The 19472-nt window shown below is 38.6% G+C and overlaps 1 protein-coding gene across 3 annotated transcripts in view; it reads left to right on the top strand.

Moving 5' to 3' along the window:
* CUNH5orf42 (chromosome unknown C5orf42 homolog) overlaps positions 1–12973 on the top strand; it is a 56796-nt gene extending 43823 nt beyond the window's left edge. For 2 of the 3 annotated variants that reach the window (XM_017823663.1, XM_017823662.1), the window contains exons 40-54: positions 186–298; positions 488–686; positions 954–1198; positions 1820–1913; positions 2774–2941; positions 3871–3984; positions 4344–4374; positions 5694–5822; positions 6629–6794; positions 8351–8412; positions 8851–9006; positions 9150–9262; positions 9606–9689; positions 11432–11601; positions 11990–12972. In XM_017823663.1, the coding sequence (XP_017679152.1) occupies positions 186–298; positions 488–686; positions 954–1198; positions 1820–1913; positions 2774–2941; positions 3871–3984; positions 4344–4374; positions 5694–5822; positions 6629–6794; positions 8351–8412; positions 8851–9006; positions 9150–9262; positions 9606–9689; positions 11432–11601; positions 11990–12130 (1985 nt within the window). In that variant the 3' untranslated portion in view covers positions 12131–12972. Of the gene's footprint in view, positions 1–185; positions 299–487; positions 687–953; positions 1199–1819; positions 1914–2773; positions 2942–3870; positions 3985–4343; positions 4375–5693; positions 5823–6628; positions 6795–8350; positions 8413–8850; positions 9007–9149; positions 9263–9605; positions 9690–11431; positions 11602–11989 lie in introns of all 3 variants that reach the window. The other variant, XM_017823661.1, reaches the window with a different exon arrangement.
* Positions 12974–19472: the final 6499 nt, after the last annotated feature.

Below are 19472 nucleotides of genomic sequence, written 5' to 3'. Positions count from 1 at the left end.
TAAAGATGAATTTTTTTTATTTTACTTAGCTGGGATAGACTTGGAAATTAGTAGCAATTTAGACTGCAGCATAGTCAAAGCTTTTCTTGACATCTAGAGAATGCAGAGTTGTTTCCAAATATTTAGTCTGAAGTTTTGTGGCTTTTGCTGTAAATATAATACTGACTATTATTATTTTCTCATAGAATCATCTAGTGCCCCTGCAATACTACCACCTGACATGTATTTAAACCCGAGATTTCCCACTGAAGTGAAAAAGAAACCTTTACCATCCTTTCGGTCAGATGCACCTGATTTGGTTAGTAATCTCATGTACATGTGTAATCCAATGTACGTGTGATTAAAATACTGTTTGTGTTAATTAATTTGGATTCTTTGTCTCCAGAACAAATCCTTTCAGCTTAAAGTTTTATGTTTAATAATGCACTGTAAACAATATATTCAAAACACATTCGGTATAATTCTTCATAATCTTGTTGTTGTTTAGCATGAACATGAGTATATCAGTGTGATCGACATTGAAGACAGTGACATCCTTAGCAATTTGCCCATGATACCTGAGTCTGCAGAAGAGGTAGATGCTGCACAGCAAAATGAGAAGTTTGAAATTCCATCTACTGCAAAACTTCACCACACAGCAGCTTCTGTTACTAATGCAATTCCATGTGAGGCTCTTCAGAAGCAAGGTAAATCATTTTGGTTTTAAACCTGAAAAAAGCAAGACAGTTTTGTTATAATACTTCCACAGAAAATCTGCAGCTTTCCTCTCAATTAACCCCCTGCTTTTTTAGCATTAAACATCAACATTTATACATTTGACTTCTTTTGTGATGATTCCTGGCTCCTAAAATCTGTCCTTACATTCAACACATCTGTGCCTGATTACCTGCAGTATTTACATGCTTGCAGTTTATTCAATAATATTGGTGCATTCTTTTTTTTTTTATTTCAAGGTGACCATCAGAAGAATGCATCAAGCCAAGTGCAAAAGGAAGATAAGAAGTCAGATTCTGCTACAGATAGTGTAACTTGGAACATACTACATGAAGGTGACAGAACTCTTCCTTCCTCAGAGCTTCCATCCAAAGTGATTGGCAGAGAATACTTTTCCACAAAGCAGCAGGAAATGGATATGCAATTACAGACACTACAGAACATGATAGAAAATATGGAGCAGGATTTCAGAAATACCAAACTGGTGAGTTCTGACAGCTAGCTCTCATTTTTTAAACAGTTTATTGTGTAATTTTTTGCAGCTGAAGTCAAAACTTACATTTCAGAACTATGTGTTCTCAAATCTGCTTAGTATCTATTGAGAGAGATTGAAAATAATATACAGTCCTTCTACATCTAGCGCTGAATCTGTTGGCTGACATGATTACTTACAGTGGAAGAAATGCTGGCCAGAGTGGCCAGTTTTAAACATGAGGAAACTTCTGACTTATGAAGACTACTGAAATATTTTAGTTTCTGTGGTTTTTAGATAAGATATATTGAAAAACTTCATCTACTTTAAAAATAAAAACGTCATCAGTAGGAGTAAAACTGTTCTCACAAATAGTAGAGTTTATATGTATTTTTCTCAAAGTACGAATCCAGAAGATTGAACTTCTTAAATTAAATTAATCTGCTTGAGCTACTTTGATTCCTGAATTATTTTTGTTTGTTTGTTTTGAAACAGGAAACTGCATTAAAATGTTTATAAGATTATGATGACAAAAGTTTATTTAAAGTATATTTTGCATGAATATCTGTGGTGAAAGTCTCAGAAACACCTTGAAGAAAGTGTCATTACTTAGTTTTTGGGTTTCATTTACAGTTAGTGAAACTAATAGAAGACATTGAAATGGCTACTGATTCAGACCTTAGTGCTCGTCCTTCATTCTCTGAAGCTGCTGAAGTCATTGATGATGGTATGTGTTCAGTTAACAGAAAGATAACACATCTGCAATTGAATATTAAACTTGACTGACTTTTAATTACCACTGAAGTTTAATGCAATCTCATAAGTTGTCATTGAAATATAAACCAAAAATACCAGACAGATAAATAAAATGAAAGGTTGCAAATCTGACTATAGGCATATTGCTTTAATAAAAATGCATTTGAAAGTATCTATAAGCCTTGATATTTTCCAAAACCATAGAAGTTTAAAAAATATGTATTTCTATTGTAACATGAAATCAAAACATGCTGCTTATAAGTGCTTTACTCACTGATGTCAAACAATATGAAATTTGTCCCCAGGATTTATTTTTTATGTATATGAAGTAAGTTTTTTTCCTGCATCTTTGGTGGCTATTCAGTTGTAATATCTGTATTTTATTAAAAGCTTACATCAGCTTAACTGTTTGTTAGAGCAGATGTATTGAATGATTTATTGCTTATGTAAGAAACGACTATATAGTACCTCCCTAATTGTAGCTACTGTACTGTGCCAAGAGCATTGTCTAATCTACTTATGGAGTTAACACAAAGCCAAGTGGTAGAACCAAATTATGGCTATATCTATATTCACACCTGAAACAATATTTAAGATGTCCATTAACCTCACACAGAGCAACTCCGGGCTCAGTTCGTGTGTGCAGGATTGGTACACACACCACAGCTCTGGAAGTGCCCTTTCAGAGTGCCACAGCTGACCCGAGTTCAGGTTGTTACAGGTTTGACAGATGAACTAAAGATGCCAGTAACAGGTATATATGAGTGATAGTTTATGCATTGAGAGGATTTTCCATTGGCCTACATTGGTTACTGTATTATTTTTTCACAGAATCAGAACGTTATTTGAGAGGCATGATTTTTGAAGATGTTATAGATGATCAAAAGGAGGGCTTAAACTTGGAGTATCCTGTACCCAGTTATACTCCAGTGGAATTACACACTCCTGCCTCTGCAGCCTTGGCTTCTAACTTTCCCAGTGGCATGAAATCACCTTCTGGTATAATCTTTATTATATATTTTTCCCTTTTGCACCTTCTAAAAATAAGTAAAACTTTTCTTCCTGGTGTAATAGTTTTTCATTGCTGTTATACAGGCTGTTACATAATGCCAATTAGCTTATTAAAGTCAGTCATCAGTCTTTCTGGATTGCATTGTTTAGAATGGCTTCACTGATCTGCGCTGAAAAGGAGTTTGTGTTACATGGCAGAACACTATCACTAAATTTTGAAAACAGTTCAGCAGTGAATCATACACTCAAATTCACTGTTGTTGGAAGAAAATACCTTTGGGTCTGCTTCTTAAACCCATCACTGTGCTGAATTGTGTTTACTTAATTAAGTGAAGAGGGTGTGATGTCACAACACTCAAAGCTTCCTCCAAAAGCTGTCTTTATCATCTCTGTCATCTTCCTATGTCTAGGGAGGTGAGATCTCAGTTAAATCCAGCCACATCAGCAAAATCAATTGGTTTATTTCACTATAAAGTAGCTACTGTTTGTGTCCTAAAACATTACTTTATGAAGTCTCATTTCGTTTTGCAAACTGACAGCAAATTGATTTTTGCAATTAGGAAGACTGTGGTAGCATTGGAAGGAGGAGGAAAAAAATCAATCTCTTGCTTGAGTTTAAAAATGTAATGTCTTATTTTCTGCATACTGCCTGCATTGCTTGCAGTCAAGCTTCCAAAAATATTACATACTTTGTAAATGTGCTCATGCATTTGATAGCCACATTTGCAGCAATCTGTCTTAAAAGGTGTTAAAACATGGTTCCTGTATCTGCATACAGCACAAGTCAATCTCAAATGGTATACACACCCAGATTAATTTTGAAAATAGTAATGCGGTTTTCTCTGTAAGTATAAACTTGTTACTTGCAAGCTGAGAAAGCTATAGGTGATACTAAGTTACAACTATAATTTTTTGAGGTGTAGAGTTTAGTTTAGGAGGGAAAGCAGTGCTCTTCCATCCAGGACATCCATACTGCTCTTCAGTTGCATCTCCTGAATTCCAAGCTCCTTCTGAGTTCCTGGCTTCTTCAAGTAAGTGTCAGTTGTTAATTTTCCATGAAACGCTGTATAATTAATTGGAACAGATAATTCCCAGTTAGTTGGTCATGGCAGAAGACGGGCAACAGTGGTATCATCATTGTAGCAAAACTATTCAAATCATCCAGGGAGTTGTTAATTAGTGTTCTCTCGAGAATCTGTGCTAACCTGACAATCAATGACATGTTTTCTCACAGGCCATTAAACCTATGTCCAATATGAGTTTATTTTTAATGTCAACATATTCAGGTTGATATATTTTTGTATTTTATCTCACTAGCTGTTTAACATATGTATGATTAGTTTGTGTACAATTGCAAGGATTTTATTAACAAGGATTGTTTCTGTTTCAGGCTCTCACATATGCAGAGATTTACATGATAGGTACGTATTTTGAGATTGGTTTTTTCGAAAATCTGTTTGTGAAAAAGGAGGCTGTCAGGGTGAAGTCATCACTTCATAAAAATCAAGGCATTAATTTTCAAGCTCAATGAAATCCCTTCTGTTAACTAATTTCAGGCATTTTTTCTGATTTTTGTAGTGCCTGTTACATTTACTTTATGCAAAAGCCGCAGGAGCATTCAAAGTTCTTTTCTAATTGCAAGTAACAGAGCTGTTAATGTAGATGGTGCTCTTGTCTGTGTGTATTTGTTATTTCTCCTATTTACAAACCTCTCTTTCAAGGAAGTACATGCAACTGCTGCTAGCAGTTGTCTACCAAGGCCAACTATCACCAGAAAGTTTTTAAGGTGTTACCATATGAAAAGTGTAAAGCAACAAACTGAAGATTTCAAAACTGGAATGAGCCTATGCATTAAATAAAATGGTGTGACATATGTATTTTTTACTGTTAGCTGCTGTTACTCTTCTGGATCCAGTTGAGCAGTAGAAAAGAGTAGCTGGCTTTTCTTTCTTCCTGATCGTTCTGCTCCATTACCCACCTTTATTGTTTTGCTTGAAGCATAGCAGTAAACTGAATGGTTTATCTTATTGTTCAAGTAATTTACTGGAACTCCTTGTTGTGACAGAAGTAATTAGGGAGTGATTACTTAAGCTGGAGGATGGGTGTGAGGCAGTAAATTTTAGCAGACAGGTGATTTTTACCCAAAGGAGTAACTTGAAGCAATTGTAGCTTGTAGTCATAAACTATGAGAGTTGTTTTTTCCTGGGAGCAACTGATAAAAAGACAGGAAAGAAATGGGCAGAATTCAGGTAAAACTATCCTCTCACTCACACTGATTCTTGCTCAGAAGATCACTGAGACTGGGGGTTCCCTAACCTGGTAGCATCCCATAACCTTATTTCAGCATGTGCAGCAATACAAACCCTGTGGGTGCTCCTGGCTTCCAGCTCAGCCTCCTCTGGGCCAGCCTTGTTCACACACCCCAGTGGAGCTCAGGCATTTCATCTCTGGATGGGGTCAGACTTCTGGATATATGTTGGCTCAAGTGTACTTGATGACAGCAAAGCTAAGGGGAGGGCTGACACCTTTTTAAGGTGGTACATCTACACACATGGTCTAGGTATTGCTTGTGTGCACACAGTAGAGATGTGGGGAAAGAAAATCCAGTCCAAAGGCTTTGTGTAAAACAACCTGAATATTCTCATTTTAAGCAGGGGAGGAAGGATATTAGCTTGTTGTTCTCACAATCCCGTTCTGCATTAAATTGGTAACATCTTTTTTTCCTCTACCTAACTTCAAGCTCTTTAGAAGATCCCCTGCAAGTTACCGGTCGGAGTGGTTTTACTGACATTAATGATCCTGTAGTAGAAAGTTACATCCCTCTGCCGGAGCTGGGCTTTACAAAAATACAAGCTAAGAAAAGCCCTAGGTAATACCATGGCTGTTTTTATGTGCTAGTTAAATCATTTTAACCCTCGTTATTTTTCTCATAGCTCATACCCTGTAAATGATGGAAGCAAGTATGTGTTTGAGTTGATGTTAATGGGACTAGTATTAGAACTGTTTAATAGCCACAAATTTACTGGCTTGTAAAATGTGCTTGTTGTTTTCTGTTATTTTGGTTTACCAGGTGTAGGCTGGGGCAGAAATCTCTATATACAGCAGGCTCAGTTCAGCAAATGGACTGGGACCTTCTAAAACTGTTCTGAAAGCCAGAGTAGAAATTTGCTGTCAGTAGCACAGCAGATTCAGAAGCTTCTGTCCCCAAACTCCGGCTTGTTATGCTTCCCTTCCTGATGGAGGTTTCTACACCTCCTGAGTGTCAGTTATAAAATCAGCTGTGTTCTCCCCTGAGAGAGGTCAAAGTGACAGCTGTTTCTTACTCCTGTTTGTGATCTGAACTGCTGACAAAACAAAAAAATACAACTGTTAAGGATGCCAGTCTGTTGCACTGGTGCCACAGCTCACACCAGTTTAAGCTCCGGTCCTATTATCTGGATGTAGTTGACAACTGGCAGAAAAAATTTAGGAAAAGTTTTGGAAATTACTTGTGTGCCAGGATTTTATGGAGCAAAATTTTGCAGAAGAAAACTTCCCCTCTTTTTCATTACTTATGCTTTCAGCTGAGTCAGAATTTTAAAGGGTTAACAGTATTTTTATTATATCATGTGTAGTTGCCACAGGTTGCAATTTACAGGATGTGCTAGATTATGTCTTATTCACATCTGCTCTCAGGTTTCATAGTTTTGCTGCTGCACATTCTCAAAAAACAGAAAAGGAGAGGAAAGAGATACAAACATGGATGAAAAGAAAGCAAAAGGAAAGAATGAGAGAATATATGAAGAAACTGGAGGAACAAAGACAGAAAGAATGTAATCCATTCAACCTAAGAAAGAATGTGGTAAGAATAATGGGAACTTGAAGAGTAACTGTTACATGTTGTACAAGTGTTGATTATTCAGGTTAGATAAAGGCTGACAGTAATTTTATTTTTTTTCTATTTTAATACTGGGGGTTTGTATGTAGAATTTTATTTTATTGGAGCTGGACATAGTTGTGTCAATAGAGATCAGTGAGCAAATGCACCAATGTTCTTCACAGGCTGCAGTGATGGCAATTGGCAATTGGTTGCAATTAGGACATACAATCTTTTAACTGTAATGGATACAGCTGTAACAGCCACTGATGAAAGACACATTTTGTCAGGGAGTGAGAGCTACAGCAGTTGCTAAGATGTGTTTACATTTTGTTTCATCTGTATGCCTCCCCCAAAACCTCACTGGATTTAAAAAGCAGAGTTCAAATGCCAGCAATCCTTTAGGAACATGAGTAGATACTGAGGGCAGCCATCACCCACACAGAAGTGTGTGCAATTATAAAGGGTTAGCAGTAAATACAAGTTTATAGCCTGATAAATCTCTTCTGATCTGCACTGTACTGGAAATAACTGGGGGGGGGGAGGGGGGAAGTTACAAAAGCCATTCAGAAGTGATTTCCGAATCATTATTAATTCTTAAAATATGCATTTGTCATCTTTAGGACCTGAAAAGACCCTGCTGAGTCAGGGGAAGCTCTGGGTTTATAGGACGTGAGACATAGTAACAGCAAATATATCCCTATACTTTTTACTTGTTAGTTGAATTCAGGGGATGCTGTAAATACTTCCAGGCAGCAGCTCTGCTGGTTTTAACTCCAAAGTAGCAAACATGTAACACACACAAGTTTCCTGTTACTAAATAATTCAATTGTATTCACTTTTAGAAAGAGTAACAGATCTCATCTATTTGAAATACATTATTTCCCCTGGTTTCAAACAGCCCTTGGGAGTGGAGCTGAGCTGCTTTTTTTGTACACCTGTAGAGAGAAGTGATTCAAGAAAAATAGATCCTGCTTCTCTCCCTTTCCTGTGTTGCCAACCCATAAATATATACTTGATGCTTTTATCATAGGCTTTTCTCCTGAAATCATTAGTGGAGGGATTCTCAGATTTTGCTAGGTGGTTTAGTATGGGTTTTGCTTTTTTTTTTCTTTAAGAAGAAAGCACTGAAAAATTCAAATTATACTCTAGCAAACCCAGGCCAAAGTACAACCTTGACCTGTTTTTTAAATTAGTCATTATTAGGAACATCATTGATTTTTAGCAGACTTAAAGGCAAGGCCATTTGAAGCTTTGAACTTGAGAGTGAAAACATCTCTCTAGGAATGTTAATGTTTAGAGCATATGACTTATGGAAGATGTGACTGCAAGCTTTCAGTATACTTTTAGAGACTGGAAAATTATAGAGACAATCTTGCCTGAATTTTCTGGTAGGGCTTTATGCGTTCATACTGTTTTTCATTCTGAAGATGTCTTAAGCAGTAACTTTTAAGTCAAATAAGTACATTTTGAGAGTGAGAGACTGGAATGAGAGCACAGTACATAGTAAGTTAATGAATTTTATACTTTTTCTTACACAGCATTATAGTCCTACTTCAAAGGATATTAGAATGTTCCAGAAGAGGAAAGAAGAAAAAGACAAGTAAGTTGCTATAAATATAAGTTTTAATCTCCTTATTTATATATTAATCTTTCAGTGTTAAGAAAGAGGTAGTTTTAACTATCTTGTCTCTGAAACTTCAGATATCAATGATATGTCAAGATATTTCAACCAAAAGCATAAATAATTGATGTTTGTTTTGCCATTTAGGAAAATCCTGAAATGTTTCATCCTTTGACTGTATTTTTCACTTCCAAATTTCATTGTTTCTTTTTTTTTTCCCTAACACTGACTCATTCATTCTGTCAAACCCATTGGTAAGAAATTATTTAACTTTTTGGTAGTGATCTTAAAAGGTTTAGTACATCTTCTGTGAAACTGCAAAAAAAATGTTCTTCGTGTAGCCTTACAAGACTCACAAGCCAGCTGGAATGAAATGAGTGAAAGTATAAGGTAATGTATAATATTATTTCTCCATAGAGCCCTGTTATCTGAGCATCACAGAATGAGAATATCACAGGCACTTTCTCTGATGAATGAAATGTTATCTGAAACACCAGCACATGATCATAAAACTTTGTCCAGCACCAGATCACCTCAAGGGTACAGAAGAAGGCATATGGCATCTAGTAAAGGGTAACAGCTCTTAAGCATTAAACGTGCTCTTGTGTCTTGGTGTCTTTACCACACTTGAAATTGTTATGTAGAGGAATGATAGGTGGTAGACAATAGTAAGTATTTAAGCTTTGTTGCTCTGTTTGTGTTTTTTCTTATTTTAGAGGGCATCTGAACAGTCCTGTTTTGTCAGAAAGGAGCAGAATTGCTGCCAAACCCAGCTTTGGTCAAAGATTACGCCGTGGCACCCCAGCTCTTGGTTTAACACAGTCCCAGGGTAAGAAAGAACTACTCCTTGATGAAAGCCCATGCTGAAGATGATCTTCAAGCTACTGCTGCATTTTTGTGAGGAAGGAACTTTAGTACCTGTGTAGAAAATCAGTCCTAGAATCCTGGAAGTCTCCTGTTATGAGGCTTTTGTAACTGTGTTGTCATTGACCTGTTAAATGATGAGAGTTACCTTTCCTTATCACCTCTCTTTAAATCCAAAGTAGCTTAAATTTCCATAGCAAGAGTGCTGGGTAATCCAAGAAGCAAAACTCATAGATGGAAATTTTTAAGCATCTTTGAATATATTTGATCTGCATTTAAAAGAAGAAATGCTTTCTTTGGCTTTCCAGGAAATGCCTGTATGGCCCCACAGAAAAGTACTTCCAGAGGAAGACCGAGAAATGCTCCAAACTGTCCTGTTGATTCTAGACACTGTAAGTTACATAGAGCAATGACATAGTGCAGTGCAGATACGTAATACAGGGGAAAAGTAAGACACAGAGAACACATTTCAGAATGTGTTCTCTTCTTCAGAACGTGGAGATGACTGAGAGGGGACCTCATCAATATCTATCATTAGCTGAAGGGAGGGTGCCAAGAGAACAGAGCCAGGCTCTGCTCGGTGTTGCCAAGCAATAGGACAAGGGGCAATGGGCAGAAACTGGAGCACAGGAAGTTCCACCTGAATATGAGGAACAACTTCTTTACTGCATGCACTGGAACAGGTTGCCCAGAGAGGTTGTGGAGTCTCCCTCACTGGAAATATTCAAGAACCATCCAGACACAATCCTGTGCCATGTGCTGTGGGGTGGCCCTGCTTGAGCAGGGAGGTTGGACTGGATGACCCACTGTGGTCCCTTCCAACCTTACTCATGCTGTGATTCTGTGAATACATCCTGCCTCAGATACAGCATTAGTTTGGTAGAATAAAAATAATCATTTTCTCCCCTCATAAAAATCCTTTAAAGTAAAATGTTGTGAAATATTTAATCAGTCACCTCTGTTTACCTTCTGAATGGTTTAAGCAGGTGGTAGTTTCAAGATCTGAAAAAATGTGCTAGATTTCAGTGAATTCCTAAAACACACATTATGAAATCATGAGGGACAGAAGCCCTGAGTGTTTCGTTTGGTTGAAACCTACAAAGAGAAAGTTAATTAGAAGACCAGAACACAAGTACTGTGCCTCTTCCCTGCCTTTCTATTCTGCTTACTCTCTAAGATCTTTAAAATAGAAATTGTCTTTATTAACCATCTGTAAAGTATCTACAAAAGATATTATTTTTTCATAATGTTATTGTGGAAAAATTTGTGACTGAACAAAAAAATCCTTTTGGATTTTAGTGGTACTTTTTGCCATGCCTATCTTTGTAGGTCTGGATCCACAAAAGTTTCCTCTCATAAATATTCCCTCCTAATCAAAGCCTTTAACAGATATAGAACTTGTTAACAGCAGCAGAATTTCTGATCAGACAGAAAAAGAGTGAGGAGAGAATCAACCTAAAACTTAGGAAATACTGTGGGTCGATTGCATTCTGCCTTACACCAGAATTATACGAGTGACATAATTGAATGGCCAAATGTCAGTGTATTTGAGTTGGCAATGCAGGAAATTGAGAGAAGCAATAGTAAGCAGAAAGGACACTGTTCCTGAATCACTCTACACATGGAAAGTAATTTTCCTCCTCCTTTCCATACATTCTCTTTTTAAACTCTGTATACAGGTTGATCTCTTTCTGATTTCCTGGCACCTTCTGTATCTGTTTCTCCGATATACCCCATCACTGCTAAGCATTTCATTAAAGTTTCATGTCTTCTAAGAGGCACAATCCAGGATTTGTTTAGTTTAGTCCTCTGTCAAATAATGAAGCAATGTTCCTTTTTTGGGGGACTGCGCTGTAGAACCTGGATGCTCTAGACACTGTACATGGTCCTGTTCCACTTTGTGTTCTGCCCTGGGAAGACAGTTCAGAGCACAAGGCTGGAAGGGACCAGCAGCCTTTTCTCACCATCACTCCACATCAGCTCAAGATAGCAGGGCATGCTGTTTTCACATGGATTTACTCACAGCTTTCAGTTCTTAGAACTTGCAGATTCTGTTCTTGGAGAAGTTTAAAGAGATTTAGAAGAAAACAGCAAGAAGCGTTACAATGCTGTGGTTGGCCTGTTTTCTCCTCAGCTGCCGAGTACGGAGTCAGCAGAACCTCAAAACAAAAGCCCCCACAAGTTACCACTGCAGTTCAGACAGAAGACATTGATCAAGAGAGTGATCGAGACATAGGAAGTCCTTGGACTGTGCCTGATGATATCCAAAGAATACTTCAAGATGCTCATGACTCCATGTTTCAGGTAGAATTTCTAGTTGTACTAGGAACTATTTGGTACTTGCAATTTAACACTTTCTTTGCTTCTGCTTTATTTAAAATGTGGTTCTCTGTTTTAAATATGTGTATGGGATAGATGCAGGACATAAATGACGGTGCTTCAACTGAAGTACCTTTTGCCTTTACAAGCAAAGTCATTCTTGTGAGCCTTGAAACTGAACGTTCTTTTTAACAACCGCATAGTTACACTGTCCAGGTAACAGACACTGGTTGGAGTGCATAAACAGGAAAACAGATTGCATTTGTTGCAGAATAATCGCATAACTTGATTAGGACATGTTTGAAAAGGGTGGGATTGTTTCTACTGTCCCTGAAAGATGCACTTTTCAGCTCATGTTCTCTCCCTCCCACAGGCCCCTGCAGGGTATGACATGAGTTTCTCTCCTCTGGGCAGTGTCAACACCGACAGCGTTTCTGAAAGCACGGGAAGTATCCTCAGCAAGCTGGACTGGAATGCAGTTGAGGCCATGATAGCAGATGTGGAAGATAAGTGAAAATTTCCTAGCCACTGTGCACTTCCAAACAGTTGACAGTGTTTGGCTTCAGTAAAAACAATAACTGTTCTACTTAAAACGGATCGAGTCTTCCATTGGCTTCCTTCTTAAGCAGCATGGAAACTCTCACTGCTTTCAGTCTTGCCTCAGTGAAATTCAATTCCTTAATGTGTAGTTTTCTTTCTATATGTCTTCAGGTCAAGAAGAACTAAATATAGTTGGTAAAGGGAGACGAACAGTCTTAAACAGATCCAGGTCAGCTACTTTATGTAGAAACATTCATGCGTACAAAAAATGTTATTCTATTTTAAGAGTACTGCACAACTGTTTTACCTTTGTATTTAATATTTAACATCATTCTGAAGTTATTTTTGTAACATGATGGTTGTGATAAACTGATTTAATAAAAGTGAATTTACTAGTTTCTGCCGTAAATTATTTACACATGGAGCAGTTCCACTGCTGTGTACCACTAGGACTGTATGTGTGCACATGCACTACCCTCATATTTCAAACCCAGCTTACTTGTGCAGTAGTTTAGAGAAATCTTAGAAGAGTTTGAATGACTGAAAGAGGTACAAATAGGCAGCAATAAATGAAATACAGAGTTTTGTTAGGAAAATCAGACAGCAATATAAGACACAAAGGACTGGGTTAAAGAGCAATATCACTGTTCATCCATCTATATGATGCTGCTTTTTTAGAGCTCCTCTAGCAGCCTCCAGAGATCTATGGGAAAATTTCCCATATGTTCAGTGACCATCAAGTAGTCGTGGTAGTCTGAACAGATGCAGTTGTGGTGACTCCCACCAGCAGTAGTTTTTACTTTTTTAGTGAAGAAATCTGAATTTTTCATGGAAGTCAAAAGTGTGTTAATTTCCAATTACTGTCATTGAGAACTGTAATAGTTAAAAAAATATAAAAATTTCATATTTCCACATGAAGCTGCATCTTGGCAAACGTCAAAAATAAGGTTCAGAGAAAGGCTGTTACAGTATTACACACATATACCAGGATAGATTTGACAGTTGACTGGCCACATTTTATTATCAGTCCTCAGAATCTGCATCAGCTTCTCTCACAGGAGTGACCAGACTGGAAAACTCTGTCTTGGGTGGGACTATCTCCAAATGGAAAGGGCCAATACCTTCCAAGAGTCAGTCCAAAGCATGAAACTGTGACTTTTACTCAAAGTCTTTCTCCAGAGTGGCAGCAAAAAAATCATCAGGAAGTAACTGTGAAAAATATTGTTTTCTCCAAGTATGAAAGTCTCCTTATGACCACAGCCAGCCATGAGAAGGAAGAGAAAGCGATAAGTTCATTTCATTTTAACACTGGGGAAGGAAATACTTGAGGTGCCTCCCTATCCAAAGCATCACAGATCACTGAAACAAGGGCAGAGAGGCAGCCCAAAAACTTCCCAGTCAGAATGTCAGTGCTAAACTCGCGCTTTGCCTGAGAGATGATGGCAGCTGGTGCAGTAAAACCCATTGCTAGGGTTGGGTGCTGTAGAAACCAAAGACAAAGACAAAGGTTGCTGGGAACTGCCGCCAGGGCAGTGGGCACTGGGACGTGTTGCTTGGATCAGGTGCCATGGGAGTCATCAGAAGGTCCTGTTGCTGAGATGTCTCCCAGAAGGACCCACTGTCAGAGCCAGTGCCGTGGCAGCCTGTGCTGAGCTCTGTTACTGTGGGCAGTGCCATGGCAGAATTTCCTCTTGCTGAGTTTGGGTACCATGACCACCATCACTAAACTGTGTTGCAGAGGTAGGATGCCATGGCAACCAGACACTGAGATATGTTGCTAGGGACCAGTGCCATGGCAACCAGCACTGAGCCCCAGTGCTCAGGGATGGTGCCATGATAACCATCCCATAAACCTGTTGTTAGGGTTGAGTTGCAGAGCAGCTTTCCCTGACACCCCCTTGCTATGGCCAGGTGCCATGGCAACCATCCTTAATACCTGTTGCAAGGATAGAACGCCATGGCAACCATCAAAAGGATTTGTTGATATTGTCAGTTGTCCTTGCAACCCTCCTGAGGTCCATTTCCCAAGGTCCACCTCTGTGGAGCAAGAGATGCTGCAGCAGGATGTAGAGGAGGCTGTGCCCAGGGCTTCACTCCCAGGCAGCTGGTGAGCCCTGAAGAGAAGGGCCAGTAGCACCGAGGACCATCCACCCCCATAAGGAGCCACTCTACCACCACTGACACTGGGAGGGGCCTCAGGGCCAGGCCAGACCGGCAGCCAGGTCTCAGGGTAGTCCCTCAGAGGTCTCGGCCCCCTAAATTTAATTGTGCAGCGTGAGTGGCATTGGTATCCCCACCCTTCCCTGGTGCTAAACCCAGTGATTCCTCATGGCCGCAGCCAAAAGGCTCTGCACTGAAGTAAGCTATGAAACATCAACTAAAGAAAGATGAATGCATCAATTAGTTAAGAAAAGACATAAGGAAATACAGAGTAGAGAAATGTGGAAAATAGAATATATATAATGTCATGCATACTTTTAATAACCCAATAAAAAATGAGAAATGGAGGAAAAATATTTTAGAAAGAAGGGTTGATTTTTGGAACAGCTCAAGTCGAACAAGCTATAGCAACTTTCATTTTCCTAAAGCACAGTTATGCTTTTTAGGGGTCTCACCCAGTAAAACCCTGAACTTCCTTTAGCAGTCTAGTCGTGCAACATTTCCATCTGAAAGATATTGAAATTTCACAATTAAACATGCCTATGTTTGATCTTTGGTTTCTTTAGTGTTTTCAGCTTTAGAAACCCAAAAGCAACTTATTTCAGGAAAAAACTTTCTTGCAGGAAGTTAAAAAAAAAACCAGAACCAAAACCAACCAACCAAACGAAAACCAATCCCACAAACCATACCCTAAAAAGAGATATTGAAGACAACACCCACCATCAACCTAATAATCCCAAGGAAACACAAGAATTAAAATAAGATGAAAAAGACCAAGCTACAAAAATAAGAACATACCACTTCAATAGTTTTTGTTCTTTAATATGAATCTTTATGATTAAGGGACTCAGAGAGTAATAAAGAAATTGCTGTTTACCACTGGCTGACATTAGTTATGCACCTTCAGCAGAACTGCATCTCTAAGCCAGAGCTCTGGCTATTTAAACTGAGACTACTAAAAATATGTAAAACTGTGAAAACAGAGTTGAACATACACAGGGCTGGCCTTTATGTTTTAGTTTAAAAACCAGTGGCCAGTAAAGAAGGAGAAATAGGTATTTTCAAGGGGAACCTACAAGGGAAGGTGGTTGACTTTCAGGCTCCTTAGCTCCTCAACCTCAGGCTCACACCTTCTGAAGGTGGAAGAGAGTGTCTTCAGCTGTGGAACAAGAAATTGTGTGTGGCACTGGAACATGTACACAAGCTAAATCTGCACTATGATTTGTAAAATTTTGTAAGAAAAAGGAACAAAACTCCACCAGTACCTACTACCCAAACAATAAATGCAACCCTGAAACTTGCCTTTAAAGTCACATTGTGAGCATCAGGTAAGACAGAAGAGGTAAGGCACCAAAAGACTACCCTGATTCTCAACTGGAAATTTTTTAAACACACTGAAGTAATGGAAAGTTTTTTTCTTTTTCTGATGTAGAGAGAACAAATAGATGGAAGGAAAGTTCAGAAACGACACAAATTTGAAAAGGGCCTGCTCAGAGAAATATATGCCTTGTTATGACCAACTATGTGCACCCTCCTAAAAATCCGTGGTGTGACATTTAAGGAAGTGGCCTGAGTGGGTTTCTCAGTCAACACCTAAAAATCAAAGATAGGAAAAATTTACACTAATCGTGGAGGATCCTATAATTATTGGTTGCCCAAAGAGAAAAAGTGTGTAGAAGCCTGTACACAGTTGATCTGGAAAGTTTGGTCAAGATGGCTTGAAGGCTGAACACAGACTTTGTAACAACTTCTGCACCAATTATTTCATGTGGATGTCAATACGAAGGGGAGGAAAGGAGTCCTCTCTCTCTGGCAACAGCAGTACTTTTGGACAGCAAATGAAAAGAATTGATGAGGAGTGATCCAAAACATAGAACTTGAATCTGACTTGCAGGTTTGTATTGTGGAGATGAAACAGTAACATTCAGAACTGCAGCGATGCATCACACAGGAGGTGTTTGAGGCTGACCTTGAATCTGAAAGTCCATCTCCACATGGGACTGTTCAAAATAAAAAAGCTCCATAAACATGAAACAAATGGCTCTCCTCAAGGAATCATTACACTTTGTTTGCCTGTGCACACAGAATACGTTTAGTCTAAGAAGGAAACGCAAACCCATTGAATGTCTCCCTCCACATATGTATTTCTGGCTTACAGGCACTTAAGTGCAGTTAAGCAAGATTTTTGTACAACCATAAGTCCTAAGAAGAGAACAAAATACGCAAAATAAGAGATTGAGAAAAAGATTGTTTCCCAAAGAAAACCTGTCTTCAGTCTGTGCTTACGAAGTCAGAACGAGAAGCAGATGATCCCCTGTATGGTTTCTCAAAAATAAATTACACGTAGTGACAAAATTGGGCTGTCCAGCACATTTTCTAGCCTTCTGTAGTTGGGAAGAGAATTACAAATAAGGGATAGGTAAAACAAATTCAGAGGGTATTCTGGGAGAAGGGAAAGGAGGAAGTGCATTGAAAGGCAGCTGATTCCTTAAACAACAGTGTTCAGGAGTGAGGTTTACAGCCAACACCAGCATAAGTGGTACCCACCCAACATGGTTTAAATGCTTGTGTTACTAAAGCTTCCTGTAAGACAGAGGCTGCAGGACAGGCACAGCAGTAGGATCCTTTTAATAACCAGTCCCCTGGGCAGGTGGGGATGGAAATCACCTTTCTAGGTTTTAGGAAGCAGGCTCTTGTTTCAAAACAGAAATAGGAGCCTTTCAACACAGCTGCACCAAGTACAGCGATGGAGAAAAGCTCTTTCGATTTCTTTAAATAGTCACTGGAATAATGAGAAATAGTTGCCACTCTGTGTCAGAAACTGTAACTGGGACAGTCAGTTATGTGGTGACATCCCTCTTCAACTCCAGTGCAGATTCCCTCGCCTGGATGGACAATTGCCAAGTGCACGACTGGCGTTGGTGGCCCGAGCTATCGCTGTTCCATGCGGGATAAACCCTCTGCTCCCACCCCATCAGTGCCCATCAAGCCAACCCACAACCTAAGGATTGTTTTGAGGAGGGTATTTGACCCAGGAACTCGGGTAGCTGTGAGCAGTGTATGCAGCTGCAGGAGTGCCAAGAAAAAGTATTCCTTTCAGAGAACTCCAAAATTTGGTGCAAAACTGCACCCGAATAATGTAGAAATTAGAAATTATGTAGTTATGTCTGATGGGACGAACACACACTGGGAAGAATTCTCCCAGAATAACCCAAAAGTGTATTCCCTGGATGGCTTACAGGTGCCCCGGGCATAATTTGAGCAGTGTGAGCACAGTGGGAAAGGGATCAACAAAGTGTATGCATACACTAAGATAAAAACTTGCAAATTTCATTGTGGAAGGGTCCAAACTGAACTCTTAAAACATTTATTTTAAATAAATGAAATATGAAAATACTATGAACTTATTTGTATATAACAATAACACTTTAATATTTAGTCAAGGAACCATGAAATCTAAAAACTTACTACTTACATTAAGAACTCTCCCATTACAACTCAGTACTTCAATGATAAGATGACAAATTCTCTCATGGGTATGGAAGCGCTAAAACGATCATGGTGTGGCTCTTTGGTGAGTGGAAGAAAACTAGGATATAGGAATTGTGGCTTGGACTCTTGCTATAGGTAGGGCATGAGACTTCAGGAGTGTTGGGCACATAGAAAAGCAGTTGGCATTTGTTTGAATTCAGCATCGCTTGTACCTGCCTGGGGCTCAAAGCTGTACAGTCAGGATTGGCTGAGCTGATCCATTCACTTCCCTGGAACAGTATTGACACCTGCATTTGGCAGAATGCCCTGCTGTTAACTAGCACCACATGAGTCTGACTCAACTAAAAACTTCATTTGCAATGAGCCACAAACACATTTAAGAACTATTTTAGTGCTACAAGGTATTTCATGTTCAAGCTAGTGTTTAGTACAACCCAATTATTCCACAGTAACAATATTCTCACTAGTGACACCACAACAGCAAAACAAAGGCTAAAGTTTGACTCAAACTTTAAAACTTAAACAGCTTTTTTTAATGGCCACACCTCACTAAAATATTTATGTTGAATATTTCCCATGCCTACTTTATACACATTAGAGCTGTTAATATAAGCAATAAAGAACCTCAAAAATACAAAAGGGCATTACTGAATCATTTAAAAAAATACTTATTTATAATTACAGTTTTGTCAAAAACTATTGTGATCTTGTATAGCTGCAGAGATAATGAAAATATTCAAGAATTATTCTGCAATTTTACAGTACTGAAGTGGAAGATTAAAAATAATAATTTCATTCTTATTTAGATTATGGAAGTGTCTGTGTTTTCTTAAAAAGTACAATATGGCTAGTGCTAATTCTAAAAGCTTGACAATATCCCCTTTTTCGGTAAGCTACTGCAACAAGCTCCATGTACAGATCCTGTACTCAAAGCAAGAAAGCAAGAAGAATAAAAGAGTCAATAATCTTATAGTCACGTATGTAAAAATCGGTAGCCATACAGTGAAAAAATACTACAAAGCTTTGTCAATACAAAGGAGTATAATCGTGTCACTGCATCAATTACTGCACTGCAGCACTTAAACAAAAAGCAAAACAAAACCAAACACCTTTTTTTTTTCCCCCCACAATATAGAAAAACACTTATCCTGGTGCACGTTGTTGCTGACAACGTGGTTCATATTGGTAACATCGCAATTGCTACCCCGAGGCTGAGCACTGCACTGATGCCAACTGCAGCCTCGGGCACTCGACCTCCTGCTCCTGAAAATTGCCAGCCCATGTTACAGTAAATAGGAGTTTGTTTACCAAAACCGAGCACTGCAACCTCTTCCTTTCACAGCACGTAACTGCAATATTTGTGACTGGCAAAACAAAACTAGGTATTACTCTGGGTACTTCAGGAGGGTAAAATTCAACTCTGAATTAGTAAGAATCATATTCAATTTATTTAATAATCTAAAATCAGTTTTATAACTGTAAATTATATAACAGCCATCAGATCCCATCAAGGAGCACTTGGCATATCACACAATATAGTAATAGTCTAAATCCCCTCAACTAAGACAACTTTAGCCTTCAGGTTTCCATTGTTTAATGATAATTTCTTTCTGATAATTTTATTCCAATAAATACCAAGCACATTGAAATAAAACCCCGTCTTT

Source organism: Lepidothrix coronata, unplaced genomic scaffold (assembly GCF_001604755.1).
Source record: "Lepidothrix coronata isolate B3197 unplaced genomic scaffold, Lepidothrix_coronata-1.0 Scaffold104, whole genome shotgun sequence".
NCBI lineage: Eukaryota > Metazoa > Chordata > Aves > Passeriformes > Pipridae > Lepidothrix > Lepidothrix coronata.
This window is presented reverse-complemented; position numbering and strand designations above follow the sequence as displayed.